General features: G+C 41.9%; 1 protein-coding gene across 5 annotated transcripts in view; it reads left to right on the top strand.

The window, feature by feature from the left end:
- The window catches only part of LOC147606984 (uncharacterized), a 29,644-nt gene extending 21,051 nt beyond the window's left edge, over positions 1-8,593 (top strand). The window contains exons 1-4 of one of the 5 annotated variants that reach the window (XM_086791443.1): positions 3,433-3,609; positions 3,749-3,816; positions 3,926-4,022; positions 7,762-8,593. In XM_086791443.1, the coding sequence (XP_086647569.1) occupies positions 8,156-8,458 (303 nt within the window). In that variant the 5' untranslated portion in view covers positions 3,433-3,609; positions 3,749-3,816; positions 3,926-4,022; positions 7,762-8,155 and the 3' untranslated portion in view covers positions 8,459-8,593. Of the gene's footprint in view, positions 1-127; positions 3,056-3,432; positions 3,610-3,748; positions 3,817-3,925; positions 4,023-7,722 lie in introns of those variants that run through there. The other 4 variants (XM_086791444.1, XM_086791445.1, XR_015264896.1 and 1 more) reach the window with 4 other exon arrangements.
- The last annotated feature ends 9,624 nt before the right edge of the window (positions 8,594-18,217 follow it).

Below are 18,217 nucleotides of genomic sequence, written 5' to 3'. Positions count from 1 at the left end.
ATGAAACATAATGAAATTAAATAGGTTAGAAATGTAAAGCAATAATTGCAATGCCATTAAAGTAGGTAAATGTGTTTGTTATTTGTTTGAAAGGAATTAAAGATGGTCTAACATTGTTTATCAGCAGGGTGAAATGGAGGATAACTGTCTTGAAGGTCATACCGAAGACTTGTCTTGTAGGAATGGTAACAATGAAGATGTGGAAGATCTTCAATGTAATCTTTTGGGGCAGCCAGAAGCCTTTAAAATTCTAGAAAATTATGTAGACGAAGACATCATGCAATGGATTGTGAGACGCAAACCATGCGGGATGAATACAAGGCTCCAAATGGAATGCAAGATGAGATGTTATGAAGACTATTCTCAGGAGTGAGCACATCCAAGGGCAAACAATGTGTTGGCCAAAAGAAGAGAAAATCATTAGTAACATTATTGGCTGAAAAGCCTACGGGATGGAAGGGAGATTGAAATGGCAACCAATTGTCACAAAACATGAAACAACTCCTACGAATTTATAAGAAAATGGGAATGATCCCCTTGGAGAGGTGGAAGCTTTGCATAGGAAAAGGCGGTGAACAACACTCCCCAAAATTGTATTACCCAAGCATAGAGGATAATTATGTGGGGGAGGTAATACAGTGTCAATGTGCCAGCATGTCATCATGTCGTGGCTTAAACAGAGATTGTGGAGAGTGTTGTTAAAGGTATGATGTGTGTAAAAGTCCATGAAAAGATTGATTTCTTTTGATTACATGTCTATCTTAGCTCAATTGCAACTTTTGTGTCAATCATCCACATCTTGCCATGAGATTCTCGCAATGTGGAGAGCAAGAGATAGATGGCTTGGTAAAGGTGAGAGAGAGCAGCCTGATGCCGTACATGAATTTTGGGATGGGCAAAAGGTTCAACAGTATCAAGATTTTTGGAACCCAATGAAATAATGGAAACTTCCTTTTCCTTGCCCAAATGAAGCTTGCAAAATGTTCTATCGAACATTTTCGACAAATATGAGAAGTAAAGAGCTGGACTTTGGATGCAATGAAGATGGAGAATACAAATTCTTTTGTTCACAGTCTAGAACACTTGTTTATCATAAGAAAAAAATGATCAAGGTGAGAAATTTAAAAAAAAAGCATTTTCTTTGTTCTCATGTTTACAAGCATTATAGAATGCTGATTTTTTATCCTTTTACACAAGGAGATCCAAGAAATCTTGTGTTGATGTGTCACTGGGATGGATTTCAGGTTGCCTCCACAACACAGAAATCTAGTGGTGTTATTAAAATGGTTGTGCTAAATGGGGGCAAATGAGGAACAATAGGGCCATTGCCAATAATTTTCTTGCCATTTAGTGTGATTGAGCTTGAGAGAAAAAGCATGGAGACTTGCTTGGTCTTTTTCTTGTGTCTTTGCTCAATGATCTTGAGAAGCTGTTCATTGATGGATTGGATGTTAGATTCAATTATCCTTGCTCTAAGATTAGTGAATGATTTCAAGAATCAAATGAAGGCTCATGCTTACTTAAGAGGCATGCTTATGTTATGGACAGGAGATCACCCAGCACAGTCTAAACTTGGGCTATTTAAGGATGGTGGGAAGAGTGGGTGTAGAAGAGATCAACCACTTACACAAAAAGTAAATGAAGGGGTGATGATACCCTATTATTATGGTGAGAATAGGTATCAAGGAAGGCATCCACCAGCCAAAAGAAAAGTAGAACATATGCTCGAAGCCTTGCAAAAAGTAAAGAGGGGCAAGAACATCATGAATTTTGTATTGGTGGGCTACAAAATGTGCTACTCAAAGATTTTTCTTGAAGGGATAAAGTATGTTGTTGTAGATAATGTTATATTACGGAGGTCTTTGGGGCAACCATGCACACCACTTTTTCCAAACTTACAGGTTGTAAAAATTTGTGGTCTTTTCTCTCATGAACATAGTTGCATTCCGTACTCGTACTCATCCGTTCTGTACTTTCAATACGTACCGTACCGGTACCATGCTTTCTGTACCCGTACTTAAAAGAAAGTTCAAAATGACTAGTTACTAATAACTACTCGTGAATACATGGTATGTAGGTTGATGTTGAGAGGCTCGAGCGTCGCAAACAATAGCATGCCGAGGAGAGTGACATAGTATGTGATGAGCAGGAAGAGATATACAGAAACCTTCACAGAGAGCTTGAGGGCATTGATAGATGAGTCACTCGAGCTCTGTCTCGAGCTCTCACGACCACTTTCCTCACTTCTTCAACTTAGCAGAGTCGTACTTCCACCTGTGAAGACACTAGGGTGTATACTCATGGTACACATTCGAGAGGGAGAGCCAGAGCGACCAGTAGAGGTGATCCAGAGCATCGGATGCACACTCTTCCAAAGGAGAGACCTGGACCCTCTACCATTGGTGAGGAGATACTAGGTATTGATGTAATTGATGTGGTGGAGCGGGAGCCACTATATGATTTTGATGGGAATCTCCTCATAGATGGAGACTTCTCATCATCCTTATCTTCAAGCGTGGATGATGATGAGTGAGTGGTGACTCATGAGACTTGATTTATTAGCCAGTAGCCTTGTGGTGACTGGTCGCTCCTACGAGTTAGTGATTAGCATATCAATATTTACTTTAGTAGTGACCACTAAGTCACTGACTAGTCACATATTCAGCTTGTAGCCATTAGCGGCTAGCCTTGTACTTTCATGATTTATGCTCAAACATGTATGATGTTTTATTATTTTGTGATGGCTATATGGCTATTCGGGTTTGTACTACGATTTTAGATTCAGCAGGACTTTATACTGGATGCTCATAGCTCATTTGACATTGATAGAGCATAGATGTTTGAAGTTCAATTGTTTTTTGCCTAATTTGTGTATCAGTGTTACTAAATTATGAATGGTTATATATATATATATATATATAATTGTATATACATTATTTTAAAAAAGTGAACATACTTAAAGTACTTATCTCGATGCGTACTTTGCGTACTCGTATGCAAACTGAACCGTACCGCACCATACCTAAAGTACGCAACCACTATGCTCATGAACATCTCGGAGAACTTCAAGTCTTTGCCACTGTAGAGTACTTCAACTCGGGCAATGATTTAAGTGTTCTTCCAATAAATGAAGCAACCGGAATGAGAATTCTTACAAGTAGCGAGCACTCACAAAAGATGCTGGGCATTCAAAATGTGAATGATATATGCTATAAATGTTTCTTCATGCTGTCCGGAATTCAATGTGGGCAAGTTATTTATGAAATGCAAGACTTCACAATTTGCAGCCGCCTATTAAAGATTGGAAGACCTGGTTGTGTTCCACCATGGTTGGAGGCAGGAGACATTTTGATTGTAATGCCTACTGAGGATTCCTCAACTTCTCACATGGCTATTATAAGGGTGGTTAATGAAGCTACACGCAAGGTTTGATTAGGATTCTTGTGCAAGGATTTGGATACAGGAGATTTGGTAGTAGCAAGGGAAGATGATGCTTGGTGGGATTGGAAGGTATGTGTTGAGGTGATAAATGGATGGACAGCTATAGAGGAAACAATAGTAATAACTGGCAACCTTGAGCACAGGCAGAGCATACATTGGAAAGAAGTGGTACGTGTAAAACCTTCTAATACTTTTTGTGCTACAGAGTTTGTAAATTTAATTACATTGTCTAATTTATCTTTTGAAGGAGCAGTTATGTTAAATGCAAGTAATTTACCCAATCTAACTTGTGTTTTCTTGTATGAAGAACTCTTCAAGTTGATGACACTATCAGAGAGCTATCAAAACGAAATTGAGTGCATCAATCACACAGAGGTGATTTACTTGAATAGCTTCATTCTTATGTAAAAGAAAACATTTCATTTCTTGTTTTAAGGGGTAATCAACACAATGTGTGTGTGTGTGTGTGTGTGTGTGTGTGCAGGTGTTTGTTGATCAAAGTGGGACTCCTTTGAAGAGTGAAAGGGTACTTCTCCCAGTACTGATTGCTTCTTCTCTATGCAAATTTATAAAATTATGATGTAAACTTCTCAACCCTTTTTCTCATTCAGAGTGATGTACATTATAATCAATCATACAACTTTCACATCAGAAATCTGCGCATTTTGCATGCTTTTGGATACCATGTTGGCAAGAGTGATATTTTTATTGAAGTGAAGGTAGAAAGGGTGTTGACATCAAATGCATGCAGATCCCACATATGATGCCAATCAGAGAGCATGTGGTGCATATCTTGAAGAGGGGATAAGCTCTGTTTTAAGTGGTTCAAACATAAAATTATCCGTTCAAGTCCCATAGTTTTCTGACTATTCCACATAGAAGATCCGCTTCAACATAATGTGTGGTACCATTGACTTTGTTGTATGATGTCATGTGCATCAGTAATGCCATGGACATTCTGAGAGCTAGATCCAGAAGAGGCAACCAGATAAAGAGTATGAACCCAGGAGAAGAACCAGGATGATGGAGCACAGAACTCAGAGCACCTCTGCGGTGCAGACTGAAGCAAGGCTTGGAGAAAGAACCAAAGGGATGCTGTCGACTGACATCAGCATGGTCAAAGAGCTGTCGGCAGCATACTGGAGTGGTCGGCTGAGCCAGCAGATAAGGGGCAGCAGGCAGGCGCCAGAACCAGGACCAGTCGGCTGAATTAAAGGGATTTAATGAATTAAAACTGGCCGACCAGCAGTCGGCCAGCTCCTACCTTGTCCAAGAGTGCTATAAAAGGCACCAAGTGCTCCATGTTTTACTCATTCCACCCACTAGGGGTGTGAGTCAATAGGAGGTCCCATAGGGGACAGAATTTAGGGTTAGGAACCTTTTTATGAAGGCAGCCCATGGCTGCAAAGATCTGTACCTTTTTTGTACATAGTATATACTGAAATTCCAGCACTTCTCACTCTCTCTCTCTACTCTCTCTCTACCTGCGTTTTTGCATCATGGTGCGTTTTGCATCAGAAGGTCTTCAAGAGTGTTTAGGGCTGAAAGAAGACTACCCAGAGCTTCCGCGCGTTACATTGGTATCAGAGCATCAGGCTCAGCCAAGCTAAACACTGATTCAGTCCCATATGATGGTGTACAGGTCCAAGGTACAGGAAAGTACACGGATTCGAAGCCCAAGGCGAGGAGCACAGAAGCGGGAAGAACTCCCAGGAGGTTTGTTGGTGGTGTTCCACAGTGCCAGATGGGGATGGCAGTTCCGTGAGCCAGATAGGTTCTCAGGTAACGGTCCCAAGGGAGGTTGATCCTCCAAAGGTGATGTGAGAGTGCCAGACTCAGTTCCAGGAACGAAGACCAAGACGGTGTTCAGAGTCAGGGCAGGAATGGATTGTGGACTAGAGGAAGACCAGATGCATAGATCTTCATCAGAGACAGAGTGGGTTGGAGAACAGAACGGATTTTCAGAGAAAAAAGGTTTGCCAGGGATGGATGATGACAGAGGGACTTCGGAACAGGATTGGGATGATGACAGTCATCCAAGAGCAGGTTGGATTCCCGTCATCAAGTTTAGCAGAGGGGGATGTCATGTGCATCAGTAATGCCATGGACATTCTGAGAGCTAGATCCAGAAGAGGCAACCAGATAAAGAGTATGAACCCAGGAGAAGAACCAGGATGATGGAGCACAGAACTCAGAGCACCTCTGCAGTGCAGACTGAAGCAAGGCTTGGAGAAAGAACCAAAGGGATGCTGTCGGCTGACATCAGCATGGTCAAAGAGCTGTCGGCAGCATACTGGAGTGGTCGGTTGAGCCAGCAGATAAGGGGCAGCAGGCAGGCGCCAGAACCAGGACCAGTCGGCTGAATTAAAGGGATTTAATGAATTAAAACTGGCCGACCAGCAGTCGGCCAGCTCCTACCTTGTCCAAGAGTGCTATAAAAGGCACCAAGTGCTGCATGTTTTACTCATTCCATGGTACGTTTTGCATCAGAAGGTCTTCAAGAGTGTTTAGGGCTGAAAGAAGACTACCCAGAGCTTCCGCGCGTTACATTGGTATCAGAGCATCAGGCTCAGCCAAGCTAAACACTGATTCAGTCCCATATGATGGTGTACAGGTCCAAGGTACAGGAAAGTACACGGATTCGAAGCCCAAGGCGAGGAGCACAGAAGCGGGAAGAACTCCCAGGAGGTTTGTTGGTGGTGTTCCACAGTGCCAGATGGGGATGGCAGTTCCGTGAGCCAGATAGGTTCTCAGGTAACGGTCCCAAGGGAGGTTGATCCTCCAAGGGTGATGTGAGAGTGCCAGACTCAGTTCCAGGAACGAAGACCAAGACGGTGTTCAAAGTCAGGGCAGGAATGGATTGTGGACTAGAGGAAGACCAGATGCATAGATCTTCATCAGAGACAGAGTGGGTTGGAGAACAGAACGGATTTTCAGAGAAAAAAGGTTTGCCAGGGATGGATGATGACAGAGGGACTTCGGAACAGGATTGGGATGATGACAGTCATCCAAGAGCAGGTTGGATTCCCGTCATCAAGTTTAGCAGAGGGGGATGTCATGTGCATCAGTAATGCCATGGACATTCTGAGAGCTAGATCCAGAAGAGGCAACCAGATAAAGAGTATGAACCCAGGAGAAGAACCAGGATGATGGAGCACAGAACTCAGAGCACCTCTGCAGTGCAGACTGAAGCAAGGCTTGGAGAAAGAACCAAAGGGATGCTGTCGGCTGACATCAGCATGGTCAAAGAGCTGTCGGCAGCATACTGGAGTGGTCGGCTGAGCCAGCAGACAAGGGGCAGCAGGCAGGCGCCAGAACCAGGACCAGTCGGCTGAATTAAAGGGATTTAATGAATTAAAACTGGCCGACCAGCAGTCGGCCAGCTCCTACCTTGTCCAAGAGTGCTATAAAAGGCACCAAGTGCTCCATGTTTTACTCATTCCACCCACTAGGGGTGTGAGTCAATAGGAGGTCCCATAGGGGACAGAATTTAGGGTTAGGAACCTTTTTATGAAGGCAGCCCATGGCTGCAAAGATCTGTACCTTTTTTGTACATAGTATATACTGAAATTCCAGCACTTCTCACTCTCTCTCTCTTCTCTCTCTCTACCTGCGTTTTTGCATCATGGTGCGTTTTGCATCGGAAGGTCTTCAAGAGTGTTTAGGGCTGAAAGAAGACTACCCAGAGCTTCCGCGCGTTACATTGGTATGAGCACACGACACAAGCTGCATTGCCACTCATGATATAATTCTTGAGTGGAGGTTGATACTATTAGCAGTCATCTCCTGTCTGTACACTACACCAGGGCCTCTGTTGTGTGTGCCCACCCATTTTTGGTGTTTCCCCATTTTTCCTCACTCTCCATGTATTTTTTTCCCATTTTTATGAGGTGTGGAGGGCTGTCAGCTGATTCTGTTGCTGGCTGATTTGTTGATTCTGCTACCCAACTCCGGTGACCAGGCCGACTGTTGGCACCTGGCCGACCAGGTGTTTTCTGGTCGTATGCACACTTTGTGCTGGTCATGAGCAGTGGCTGCTGTCGGCCTGTTTTAGACTGGTGGACCAGCAACTTGGGGCCATATAAAATGGCCCCTTGGCCCCCCACACTCTCTCAATTGGGTATTGTTGTACCAGATCTTGTATATAGTGCAGAGTTCACACAGCCTCACTCTCTCTTCTGCGTTTTCTCTCCACACACAGTTCAACATTGTTTCTGCTGGTGGTTCTCTTGTGTTTCCTCATCTTCATGTTGGTGTCTTGCTATGTTGTGCTCTCAACAGTTTGTCTCATATCTGCTGCGTATTCCGACATGGTATCAGATCCCCAGGTGGCTTGAAGGTTGGAGACAATTGGAGATCTTGCGGGACTGTTTCTTGAAGACCTTGGAGCTTACGGGAGATTTGAAGAGCTTGCGGGACTGCTGGTTTTTGCTGATTGGAGATCTCTTGGGCTGTTTGGGACTTGGAGATTGGGTAGAAGGCGGCCATCACCGTTGGACAGCCACCTCAAGCATATGACGCTGGCCAAAGGGATTTGGCAGCATTTGGCTTCTCTGTACAACAGGGTATCACCCATGAAGAGGATCTCCTTGGAAGTTCAGATGTGGGTGATGGATCTTGCAAAGTCGTCGACGATTCGGGAGCACATCAACAAGTTACAGGCTCTTCAGGCGGGGGGATTCTTCAGGCTGGGAAGGAGATATCTTCAGAGGACATGGCCATCACTTTGCTGTCTCATCTGACCTCTCAGTACTCAGCATTTTACTCCTCTTTGATCACTAGTGGCAAGCTCAACACCATCACATGGAAGGAGCTTGTGCTTATGGTCTTGGACCAGGAAGAGCGTTTTTCGAACCCTCCACAGGGCGGAGGTTCTGAGGCCTTGACTGGCCAGCGATTGCAAGGCTGCAGTAAGGGTGAAGGGAAGTCTTCACGGGAGAAGTCTTTTGAGCAGGAGACCGACGTGGGTTGTGATGCCTTGAAGGCAGATACGTATCATCCATATTCTTATGTGTAACCTAGCACTATTATGTTTCTTGTAGGCAAAATCCAAACAGTCCTTGACCCAAACACATGCATATCCACACGCATTTCTTCAAAGGCGTACACACGTGAATGCATCATATTTGTAATAGATTGAAGAGTCATTTTTCCATGCATATATGTGTTACTACTCTTGAATGGCTGCATGCATGCATGACTACCTCTCCCACAAGGGAGTTTGGTGTGTTGATGTTGAATAAGGCACAATGGTCACTGGCGGATGAAGATAAGATATTAAAAATCACACACTTTGTCAACAATACATGTTATGAGTAGAGTCTTCTTCACAAACAACAACACATGCATAACATGTGCACGTTTGGCATGTTCATGTGCATGGTATGTATTGTACTACACGCATGAACACTTGACTAACCCATATACATCATAGCTATGGCTTCTGATATAAATAGTATGTTATACTAGATAAAAAAACTGAAGATATAAGGATTCTTGTGTATACAACTTTCTATACATACACGATGCTCAGCCTTATGCATTCCAGCTCAAACGTAAGCACGTAGTACCTGAGCTTTGAAGTGAAACCTGTCGAATCATTTTTAGTTCCCAGTGTCATATGCAGTGTGATGCTTGTGACAAGCTACAACTCTAAGTTGGTCAAGGGTGTCCCCCTTCAACATCCTACAAGCCTCTCACATAGTTGATTGCACAACACTGGCTTGTTAGTTAAGGGTCTTCTCCTGGTGTCTCCTGACCTCGACCCCATCTCAGATCACCAAAAATGTTGATGTTTGGGGTGGTCCAATAGGTCAAGCTAGTATCGCCTTCATCGTACATAGCTCTAGCTTTGGTGGATATGCTGCACATTGTATATGGTCATGGAGAGGTTTGGGCACATGCCATGGAGAGATCCTGAACCCTCCGATTTTAGTACCAACCACAAAAGAAGTGGGAGGCATATGCTTCAGGTGGTAGTACTGGTGCAAATATACTGGGACTCTCTCTGACGGCCCTTGCATGGGCAAGAGTGTACTGGGGGTGGGTAGGGGTGGCTAACATGGGTGTGTCTGGTCGTAGCATGATGTGACAGGGTGGCCGGTGGCTGGGTCGGGATACCTACTCCACCGTCGGATTCAACAGGCAGAATGGCTGATATGCCTCTGTATTTAGCAAGCGGAACGTCTGATCCACTTCCGGATTTCATTAAGCGGAATGCCTGCTCTGCCTACGGATTCAACAAGCGGAATGCCCGATCCGCCTCCGGATTCAGCAAGCGGAATGCTTGATGCACAGACACCGGATTACCTTGACTCTCGTCTGGTTGGGTGGTCCACCACGCTTGGGTTCTGGAGCGGTTCTGACCGAGCATGATGGATGCTCAGACTGCAGCTTAGCCCGAGTAGCGGAATAGAAGGCCTTGCACCTATTTCCACCGGATAAGAGAAGAACAGACGGGAGCGGGCTGTCCGCGGGCTGCGGGGCTGTCTGGCCCAACAGAGCTTTTGTGAGTGTTTCCTTGTGTTAATCCACTTACGAAGCTCGCTTGGATCGATGGTATCAGCTTGATCCGTTTCATTATGATACTCTCACGACCAAATTGTGGGTGGATTATACATTTACATATTCAGATCATGTACCCTTATGGCTCAGAGTTCATCTGCACGACATGCCCGATGACAGATTGCCACTTCAAAGGTTGCTTATCATCAATAATAGTTACTTGGAGCATGATGCATTCAAAGCACTGATACTTGAGGCCTGTCAGCCACTCTTTCCTCAATCTTTCATTGACTTGGATTATGCATGGACAGCTTTTATTGCTCGCATGCAATCAGTCATCCGTGATTATGGTAAACAGTATCTGAAAGGTTGGAGACAGACTGTTGCTTATGCTAAGCAAACATGCCAATCGTTAATCGAGCTTAGTCATCTTCGCTCCCTAACTTTGGCTGAAGCCACTTCTTTATGTCAAGCTCGTCACTGTATTCAGGTAAATGATCATCGAAAGCTTGTCAAATGGGAGATACGGGCACGACAACAGGCGCTTTTGGACAAAGGCTGCTCTTCCAAAGAATTTTTCAAGAGTTTACATTCCAGAAAACAAGCTGCATCTATATGTCGCACTTTAATTTCAGATGACACGTGGACCTCCACCCGAGCACAATTGGCTGCGACTTGTGTTACCCATTTCTCCTCTCAATTTGGTGAGGACGATTCTCACACCATGGAAGTGTATGATGCACGTCATCGGTTATTACAGCATGTATCCCCCATCCTTTCTGCTCCTCAAGCGCAACAACTAGAAACAAAATTCTCTGAACAAGAACTGTCTGATGCAATCAGGTCTTGTGGCCGATGGAAAGCTTGGAGATATTCTGGAGGTCGAAGCAGGGGAAAAAGAGTGCACGTTTGCTTTCGGCGGCAAATCGTTTGTGTACCCCTAAAATGCATGGAGGCTTGAACATCCTTAATTTATAGGTGCATATTCTTGCCCACAGAGGTAAACTGATGCTTCAATTTCTGGAAGGCACTCAGCCTTGGACAGCAATGATCCGTCATTTGTTACTTCATCTAACGACTTCGGCTTTTGGCCATTGGCAACCTACTCATTGGGATTTTATTCTTGGTTGCATTACTGGCAAAATTAAGGGCTGTCCTCTCATTTCTGGCTTACTTGCTGATTGGAAGCTTGTCCTTTCAAATTTAAAATGGAATGGTCGTGGCTCCTTACAAGGCAACTCTCTCCGCGCTGAGAGCATCCATTGGTCCAAAGCATTTTCAGTTCCCCTGGCGGTGCAAGAACCCCGGCGTTCATATTTTCTTCACTCAAAGGGTGTTACCTCTGTGGGAGATGTCATCCATCTTGATGGCTCCCCTCTTTCTTTTCCACAGGCTGCATGGGACCTCATTATTGTCGTCTTTGGCGTGATATAATTTAGATGCTTCAGCCTTTTTTGCCGATTCCACTGTTGGAAATTCGAGATCGCCTGCAGGATTGGACTATCTCCTCTTTTGATTCTTCATGCCATCCCTTGAGGCTATCTGATATTACAGTTGCTGGTCTGTATAAACATTTGTTGCCATTGCCTTGGGTTTCTGAACAGGCAAATCTCTTCTGGCATATGCATCGGTCATCTTGGTGGTGGAAAAGACGATTGCGATCTCTTTGGCAGTCGAAGCTTCCTCTTCGACAACAGCTCTTTTTGTGGCGCGTTCTTTTGGCTGTTATTCCCTCAGGACAGTTTCTGGCACGCAGACATATATCCTCATCCACTTGCCATAGATGCTCTGCTTCCAGGGAGACAGTCATTCATATTTTTTGGAGCTGTCCTTCTTCTCGTCAGTTTTTTCTTCCTCTCATCCAGCTTCTGCGAGCTAGATTTCCAAATATGATATTTGGAAAGTTTTTCTGGCTATTTGGTCTTCATTTGCCCAGACCAGAGTTCTCTCTTTTCTTCTCATGGGTGCGCTACTGGGCTTTATGGACACTATGGAAAGTTCGCAACCATGGAGTTTTCGGTGATGCGGTTTTTTCTGCATTTTCTTTTTTTCGGTACTCCTTGCATCAATCTTTCTTCGATTGCATGCAGGTTGACCAAATAGATCATGATGTATATTTGTCTTATATTGACATCTTCAGTTGATGTACTTTGGGACTATCTACTTTGGATAGTCATCTTGTAAATCTAATATACTTATGATTCCACAAAAAAAAAGAGTGTTTCCTTGTGTTTCCTTCATCCAAATGGGTTATCCTAGCGTTTGGAAATTGTCTTTTGTCGCATATACAATGTGCAGTCTATAGTTGGAATAAGGATCTAGGCTTCCATGATGCACATTGTACATGCAACAAAAGACAGCTTGAGACATTTTGAAATTTGGGCAATGTTGAATTAAGCTTGAAGAGTTGTAACATGACTTCTAAGGTGCATTTTGGATTTGATTGAGATATCTTGAAATTCAAGCAAAAAGCTTGACTGAAATTTAGATAGGATTGGTGAAATTCTGACAGCTAAGCTTGAAAAGAATGTAAAGTTTGAAAAAAGTCGAATGAACCTTGAAAATAATGTAAAGTTCCAAATTGACTTCTAACAAATATAAATGGAACCATGAAGCACCGAACAGATGATTCTAACAAATGGACGGCCTTCAAGCTCAACCCATTTTTAAAGAAAAAAAGCATAGATGAATCGGTTTAATAACTAATTTTTTGAGAAGGTTAGGTAAAATTTCAATCGATTTTTCTCTAATTACACTAAAGGACGGTTTCTTTCTGAAGAAGACTGAAATTTGAAGCTTTCAAAGGCATCAAAGCCCTTCAAACCTTTTAGAGAAAGCCACTTAGAAAATAGGGTTGCAATAAAAGGTGGCCATGAGGGCACTATTTTGAAAAATTTTCTAAATTTTACACAAACATATATATTTTGAAATTCAACCTAGTTTTTGGCCTTTAAATTGAAGGTTAGGGTAGGCCTTCAAATTTCAACCCTGCTCCAGAGTCCTCGAAGTACTCTTTGATTTAATCAAGACTGAACGAGTCATCACAACCGAATCAATGTGGCCCACAGTCCTCGGTCAATGTGGCCCACAGTCCTCGGTCAGGCGATGTGACTATGTCAATGAGCTCCATGTGGAAAAGGAAGTCCTTACTCATTTTTCACTATTTTGCAATCCAAATGTGAGAACCGAATCAATGTGGTAAATGTCCTCCGCGTTGTAAGCCTTGACTAATTATCTCGACGCCCATGAAGTTTTGTTGCCCCATTTTTTAGATCTCCAAATCTATTTAAAAAAGAAAGAAAGAAAACCCAAGGATTATAACTAAAACGTAATTTATCTCTGATTAAAATTAGAGCATCATTAAAAAAGAGCTAGTTAGAACTCTAATAAATTATTGTTGTCATGTTAAAATCTATCTATCTATCTATTCTATTAAGCACAAGTTTCCCCCCACCACGTGTCACTCTCTCTAGCCATCTCCCCTTCCACATGGCCAAAGGAGAGGAGGGAGTGACCCAAGGGAGAAAGGGAGATTCAAGCTGTCCCTCTTTCAAATTTGAATTTTCTCATCTCATGTCATTTCAATTTTTGAAAGGAGAGCTATCCCTTCTTACCTAATGATTTTATTGAGAGAATAAATAGGTGCCTCTCTCAAAAGATGAGCTTCATGATGAAAACTTCACTGTGTAGGTATCTCTCTCTCATTTTTGTAAAGAAAAGATGAAAGACATTGTATGTAAGATACACCTATCTAAGAGTGAGCACACCTCAACATCCTCACCCATTAAAATTCAATATTAATTAAATTTGAATTAATTGAGATTATATGTGTATATGTGTGTATTTATTTTATAAATACACACACACACACACATACACACACACACACACATACATGTATATGTATATGTATATATAGGTAATGTGTCTAAATATAATAAAATAAAATATTATATATATAATATATATTTCTATTCTATTATAGGTACAAGTTTTCTCTTCTACCATTTGTCACTCTCTCTAGGCATCTCCCCTTCCACATGGCAAAAGGAGAGGAGAGAGTGACCCAAGGGAGAAAGGGGAGAGATTCACATTGTCCCTTTTTCAAATTTGAATGTTCTCATCTCATACCATTTCAATTTTTGAAAGGAGAGCTATCCCTTCTTACGTAATGCTTTTCTTGAGAAAAAATAGGGGCCTCCCAATTAAAATGTGAGCTTCATGATGAAAACTTTAATGTGTAGGTATCTCTCTCATTATAAAGAAAAGAGAAAAGATATTGTATGTAAGATACACTTATTTAAGAGTGAGCACATCTTACCATGCATCCCTAATCATTAAAATTAATTAATTAAGATTATATGTGCATGTGTGTGTTTATTTATTTTATAGATACACATGTATATATGTGTATATATAGGTATATGTGTCTAAATATAAAAAATAAAATATTATATAAAATATATATTTACATGTGTATGTGTGTATGAGAGAGAGAGAGAGAGAGAGAGAGAGAGAGAGAGAGAGAGAGAGAGAGACAAAGGCATAGAAGCCTATGTGTGTGTGTGTGTGTGTGTGTGTGAGAGAGAGAGAGAGAGAGAGAGAGAGAGAGAGAGAGAGAAACAAACAAAGAGATAAGGGCAGAGGCATAGAAGTCTATGTGTAAGAGAGTGTGTATGGGGGGGGAGGAGAGTGTGTGTTTGCATTAGGACATGTTCATGGGTGTGTGTGTGTGAGAGAGAGAGAGAGAGAGAGAGAGAGAGATTGAGATTGCATGTAAGAAATTTATTTGAGAGTGAGCACACCTCACCACAGAGAATTTCCAAAATCCATTACCACAGTTCTACATCACATCCCAAACCTTAATCTCCATATACATCCTAACCATAATCCAACTGTAATGTACATAGTCATCTTGCTAATCTACCCTAAGGTTTTGCTTCCCTCCCGCAACTCAGCTTTGCCTTGCTGTGCAACCAGAGTATCATGCCCAACCCCTCTGAGTCCCCTCCTCAAGTTGAGAGAGAGAGAGACAGAGAGAGACAGAGAGCAGTCCCTTCTCCCTTGCTTAAATTAAGTTTGTGAAGTGTAATTTCAAGGGAGGCACAACCCAAAAGAGGTACAATCAGGCCTTAAATTTGAAGCCCATTTTGGGCTTCACAATCATTCAAGGCTTCATTTGACGCTTCTCTATCTCTATATCTCTATCTCTTCTTTTTTCTATATGTTTATATTATCTTAAGGAAGAGTTTCACAAAGCTGCCATGTGGCAAGGATTTGGAGGTTCGAGAAAGGGAGGAGGAGGTTTGGGTAGAATTTGAATTTGGAGTCTCAAAAGACGTGCGAAGCACGGGTTTCCCATTACTATAAATTAAAAAAAGGGTTGCAAAAGTAGCACCTTTCAAAAATGATAAAGTGCCAAAATGAAGCTCAAGGTTGAGGTGTAGGGTTTCATCAAATATAGGACCCTAGAGGTATATATATGTCTCGATGTTTATATATGTATTGTGTGTGTTTGGCCATGGATGTGTGTCTAGTACATGACAATGTACTTTACATGTTAATACATTTAAGTCACAAGTTAATAGTCACATTTGTTAACTTGTAAAAATGATATAAGATACTAGGTAGCGCTTAGACTCTAAATATAGACTAAGTTAAGATAGAACAACATAAGGTCATATACTTACCAGGGCCAACATCTAAGTGGGCAAAGGTTTAGGATGCATTTTGGATAGGACTGAGATGTTTTCAAATTTAAACAACAAGCTTGAATAAATTTGTATAGGATTGAGACATTTTGAAATTTGGGCAATGTTGAATTAAGCTTGAAGAGTTATAACATGACTTCTAAGGTGCATTTTGGATATGATTGAGATATCTTGAAATTCGGGCAAAAACCTTGACTAAAATTTAGATAGGATTGGTGAAATTTTGACAGCAAAGCTTGAAAAGAATGTAAAGTTTGAAAAAAGTCAAACGAACCTTGAAAATAATGTAAAGTTTCAAATTGACTTCTAACAAATATAAACGGAACCAACAAGCACCGACCTGATGATTCTAACAAATGGACGTCCTTCAAGCTTAACCCATTTTTAAAGAAAAAAGCATGGATGAATCGGTTTTATAACTAAAATTTTGAGAAGGTTAGGCAAAATTTCAATCGATTTTTCTCAAATTTGCAATGATGGTGAAAAGAATGAGAGGAAGAGTGCACTCATAATGGAGTACCACATGCACTACTCAAGGGAGTACCACCATAGCCATAGAAGCATGAAGCTCCAAGAAATATGATTTCATTAGTAAAAGTATGTTACTTATTTGATGTACATATGGATTGCTCTCTATGATATCCATAAGCCCATGGAGTCTTGTTGAGCGTTGATTGATGAGTGGTGAAGTACACCAATGGCCATGGTTGTCCATACAGTAAATTTGTAGCAATGACACCTTTCATGCCATCATCCCATTCCATGCATATAGCTGTCCAAAGACACCATAGCCATCCGCTTCAAATGGCAATGCATAGTATCCACCCGGGTCATATGGAAATCCATCCGCTTCAAGTGGCAATGCATGCTGTCCACCCGGATCATATGGAAATTAATCCACATCAAGCATCTTTCCATGTATACCGAGATTAAATGGGTATGAAACATCATGGTTGGAAGTGTCATCACCAACCAATGATCCACCCATACATCACTTCCATAAACCAAAGCATCATCATCATCATTACCCAAAGCATTTTCCTCATAAATGTCATCATAAGGATCACAATCAACCACATTATTACTTTCATCCACACCATAATTTTGTGAATCCACATCATGTGCCACATCTTCATGGTCAACAACCACAAATCCCTCATGCAATGCAACACCATGAAGATCTTTGTAAGAGTTGTCTCCTTCATTAAGAAGAGTTTCATTGCATTCATCTTTATCCATACAATTCTCTCCAAGAAGAGATCCATACATTTGCTCTTCATTACAAATCTCTCCAAGAAGAGATCCATGCATTTGCTCTTCATCTTCCCCATCAACACTTGCATCTTCATGGGGCTATCCACTCATTCATTTTCAGCCATCCATACATGCATTGAAGCCACTTGACATAAATCATTAACATCGCCTTCATCACTTGAAGTATTCCCATAGCAATGGCTTCCAATAAGAGATCTGGACTGAAGTAAACTCCTAGTAGAAAGCCCATGTATAGATAGGGTAGGCTTGTAGAAGAGCTCCACTAACAACATGATCTCATTAAGAGCAATGTCATTGTCAATATACATGATGCAGTGGACCACTTGCATGAACTCTTTGCTTAATTTTTGCACAAATCCACCTATGATCTCCTTCTCCTCAATGTTAGGCACAAAGAAGGAAAGGTACCAATATTCCTCGGCATACTTAGGCAATGAATCCACATGTAATAATGGCATGCGTTTTTTCCTAAAGCTCCATTACTCTTGAGTAGCCACAAAGTTTTGTACCACTTCATAGGCTAAATTTGCCCAATCCCATTTGTACTCATGCATTACTTGCAGCCGCTATTGTCTAGCTTTGCCTCCAAATTTGCATGTCACTTGCTTCACTGTGTCTCCCTCATTGCATGGAAATGCACAAAATTAGGCATCCCAATTGCGAATCCATTCCTTGAGCTGTATACAAGTGACTCCTTCCCCACCAAAAGAGAGCAAAGCTTCTACAAATGATTCACCATTCTTGAACCATAAGCTTCCAATAGGAGTAGAAATCATACGATCCACAAATTCATCCTTTGTCAAGGACTTTGGTAACTTGGAGTGTATGACATCATATAACCGTGCATACCTATCTTTGTTATCTTCATTAGAAATTATGGCTATTTCCTTTTGTTTTGACTCTATCAAATCTTGCCTATACTTTCCTTCCTTTCCATAGGGCTTTGACAATGGTGATTCAACAAGAGAAACATCTTTTGGGTTCTCTTGAAGTGTTGTCTTCATACTTTGAGTGTACCCATTGGAAGTTCCCACCTTAATTTCAACATTTCCATGCCGACTAAGCCCACACCAGCCTCTTGTCCTATCACTTCATTTATCCCATCACCAAGCTTCTTGAAGCCCTCATTCATAGCATTGAACATTTGCTCCATGAGAACATTGCTTTGTTGCATATGCTCACTGTTTAGCCTCAAAAGCTCACTGTTTTGGAAGCAAATATCCCTTTGCGCATCCTTCATAGCTTCGGTGATAGTAACCTTTAACATATCCAAAGTAATGTGCTCC

This window comes from Cibotium barometz, chromosome 56 (assembly GCF_041138505.1).
Source record: "Cibotium barometz isolate CiBa-2024 chromosome 56, ASM4113850v1, whole genome shotgun sequence".
Classification (NCBI taxonomy): Eukaryota; Viridiplantae; Streptophyta; class Polypodiopsida; order Cyatheales; family Cibotiaceae; genus Cibotium; species Cibotium barometz.
Note: the sequence above shows the minus strand (reverse complement) of the source record. Positions and strands in the feature narration are given on the sequence as shown.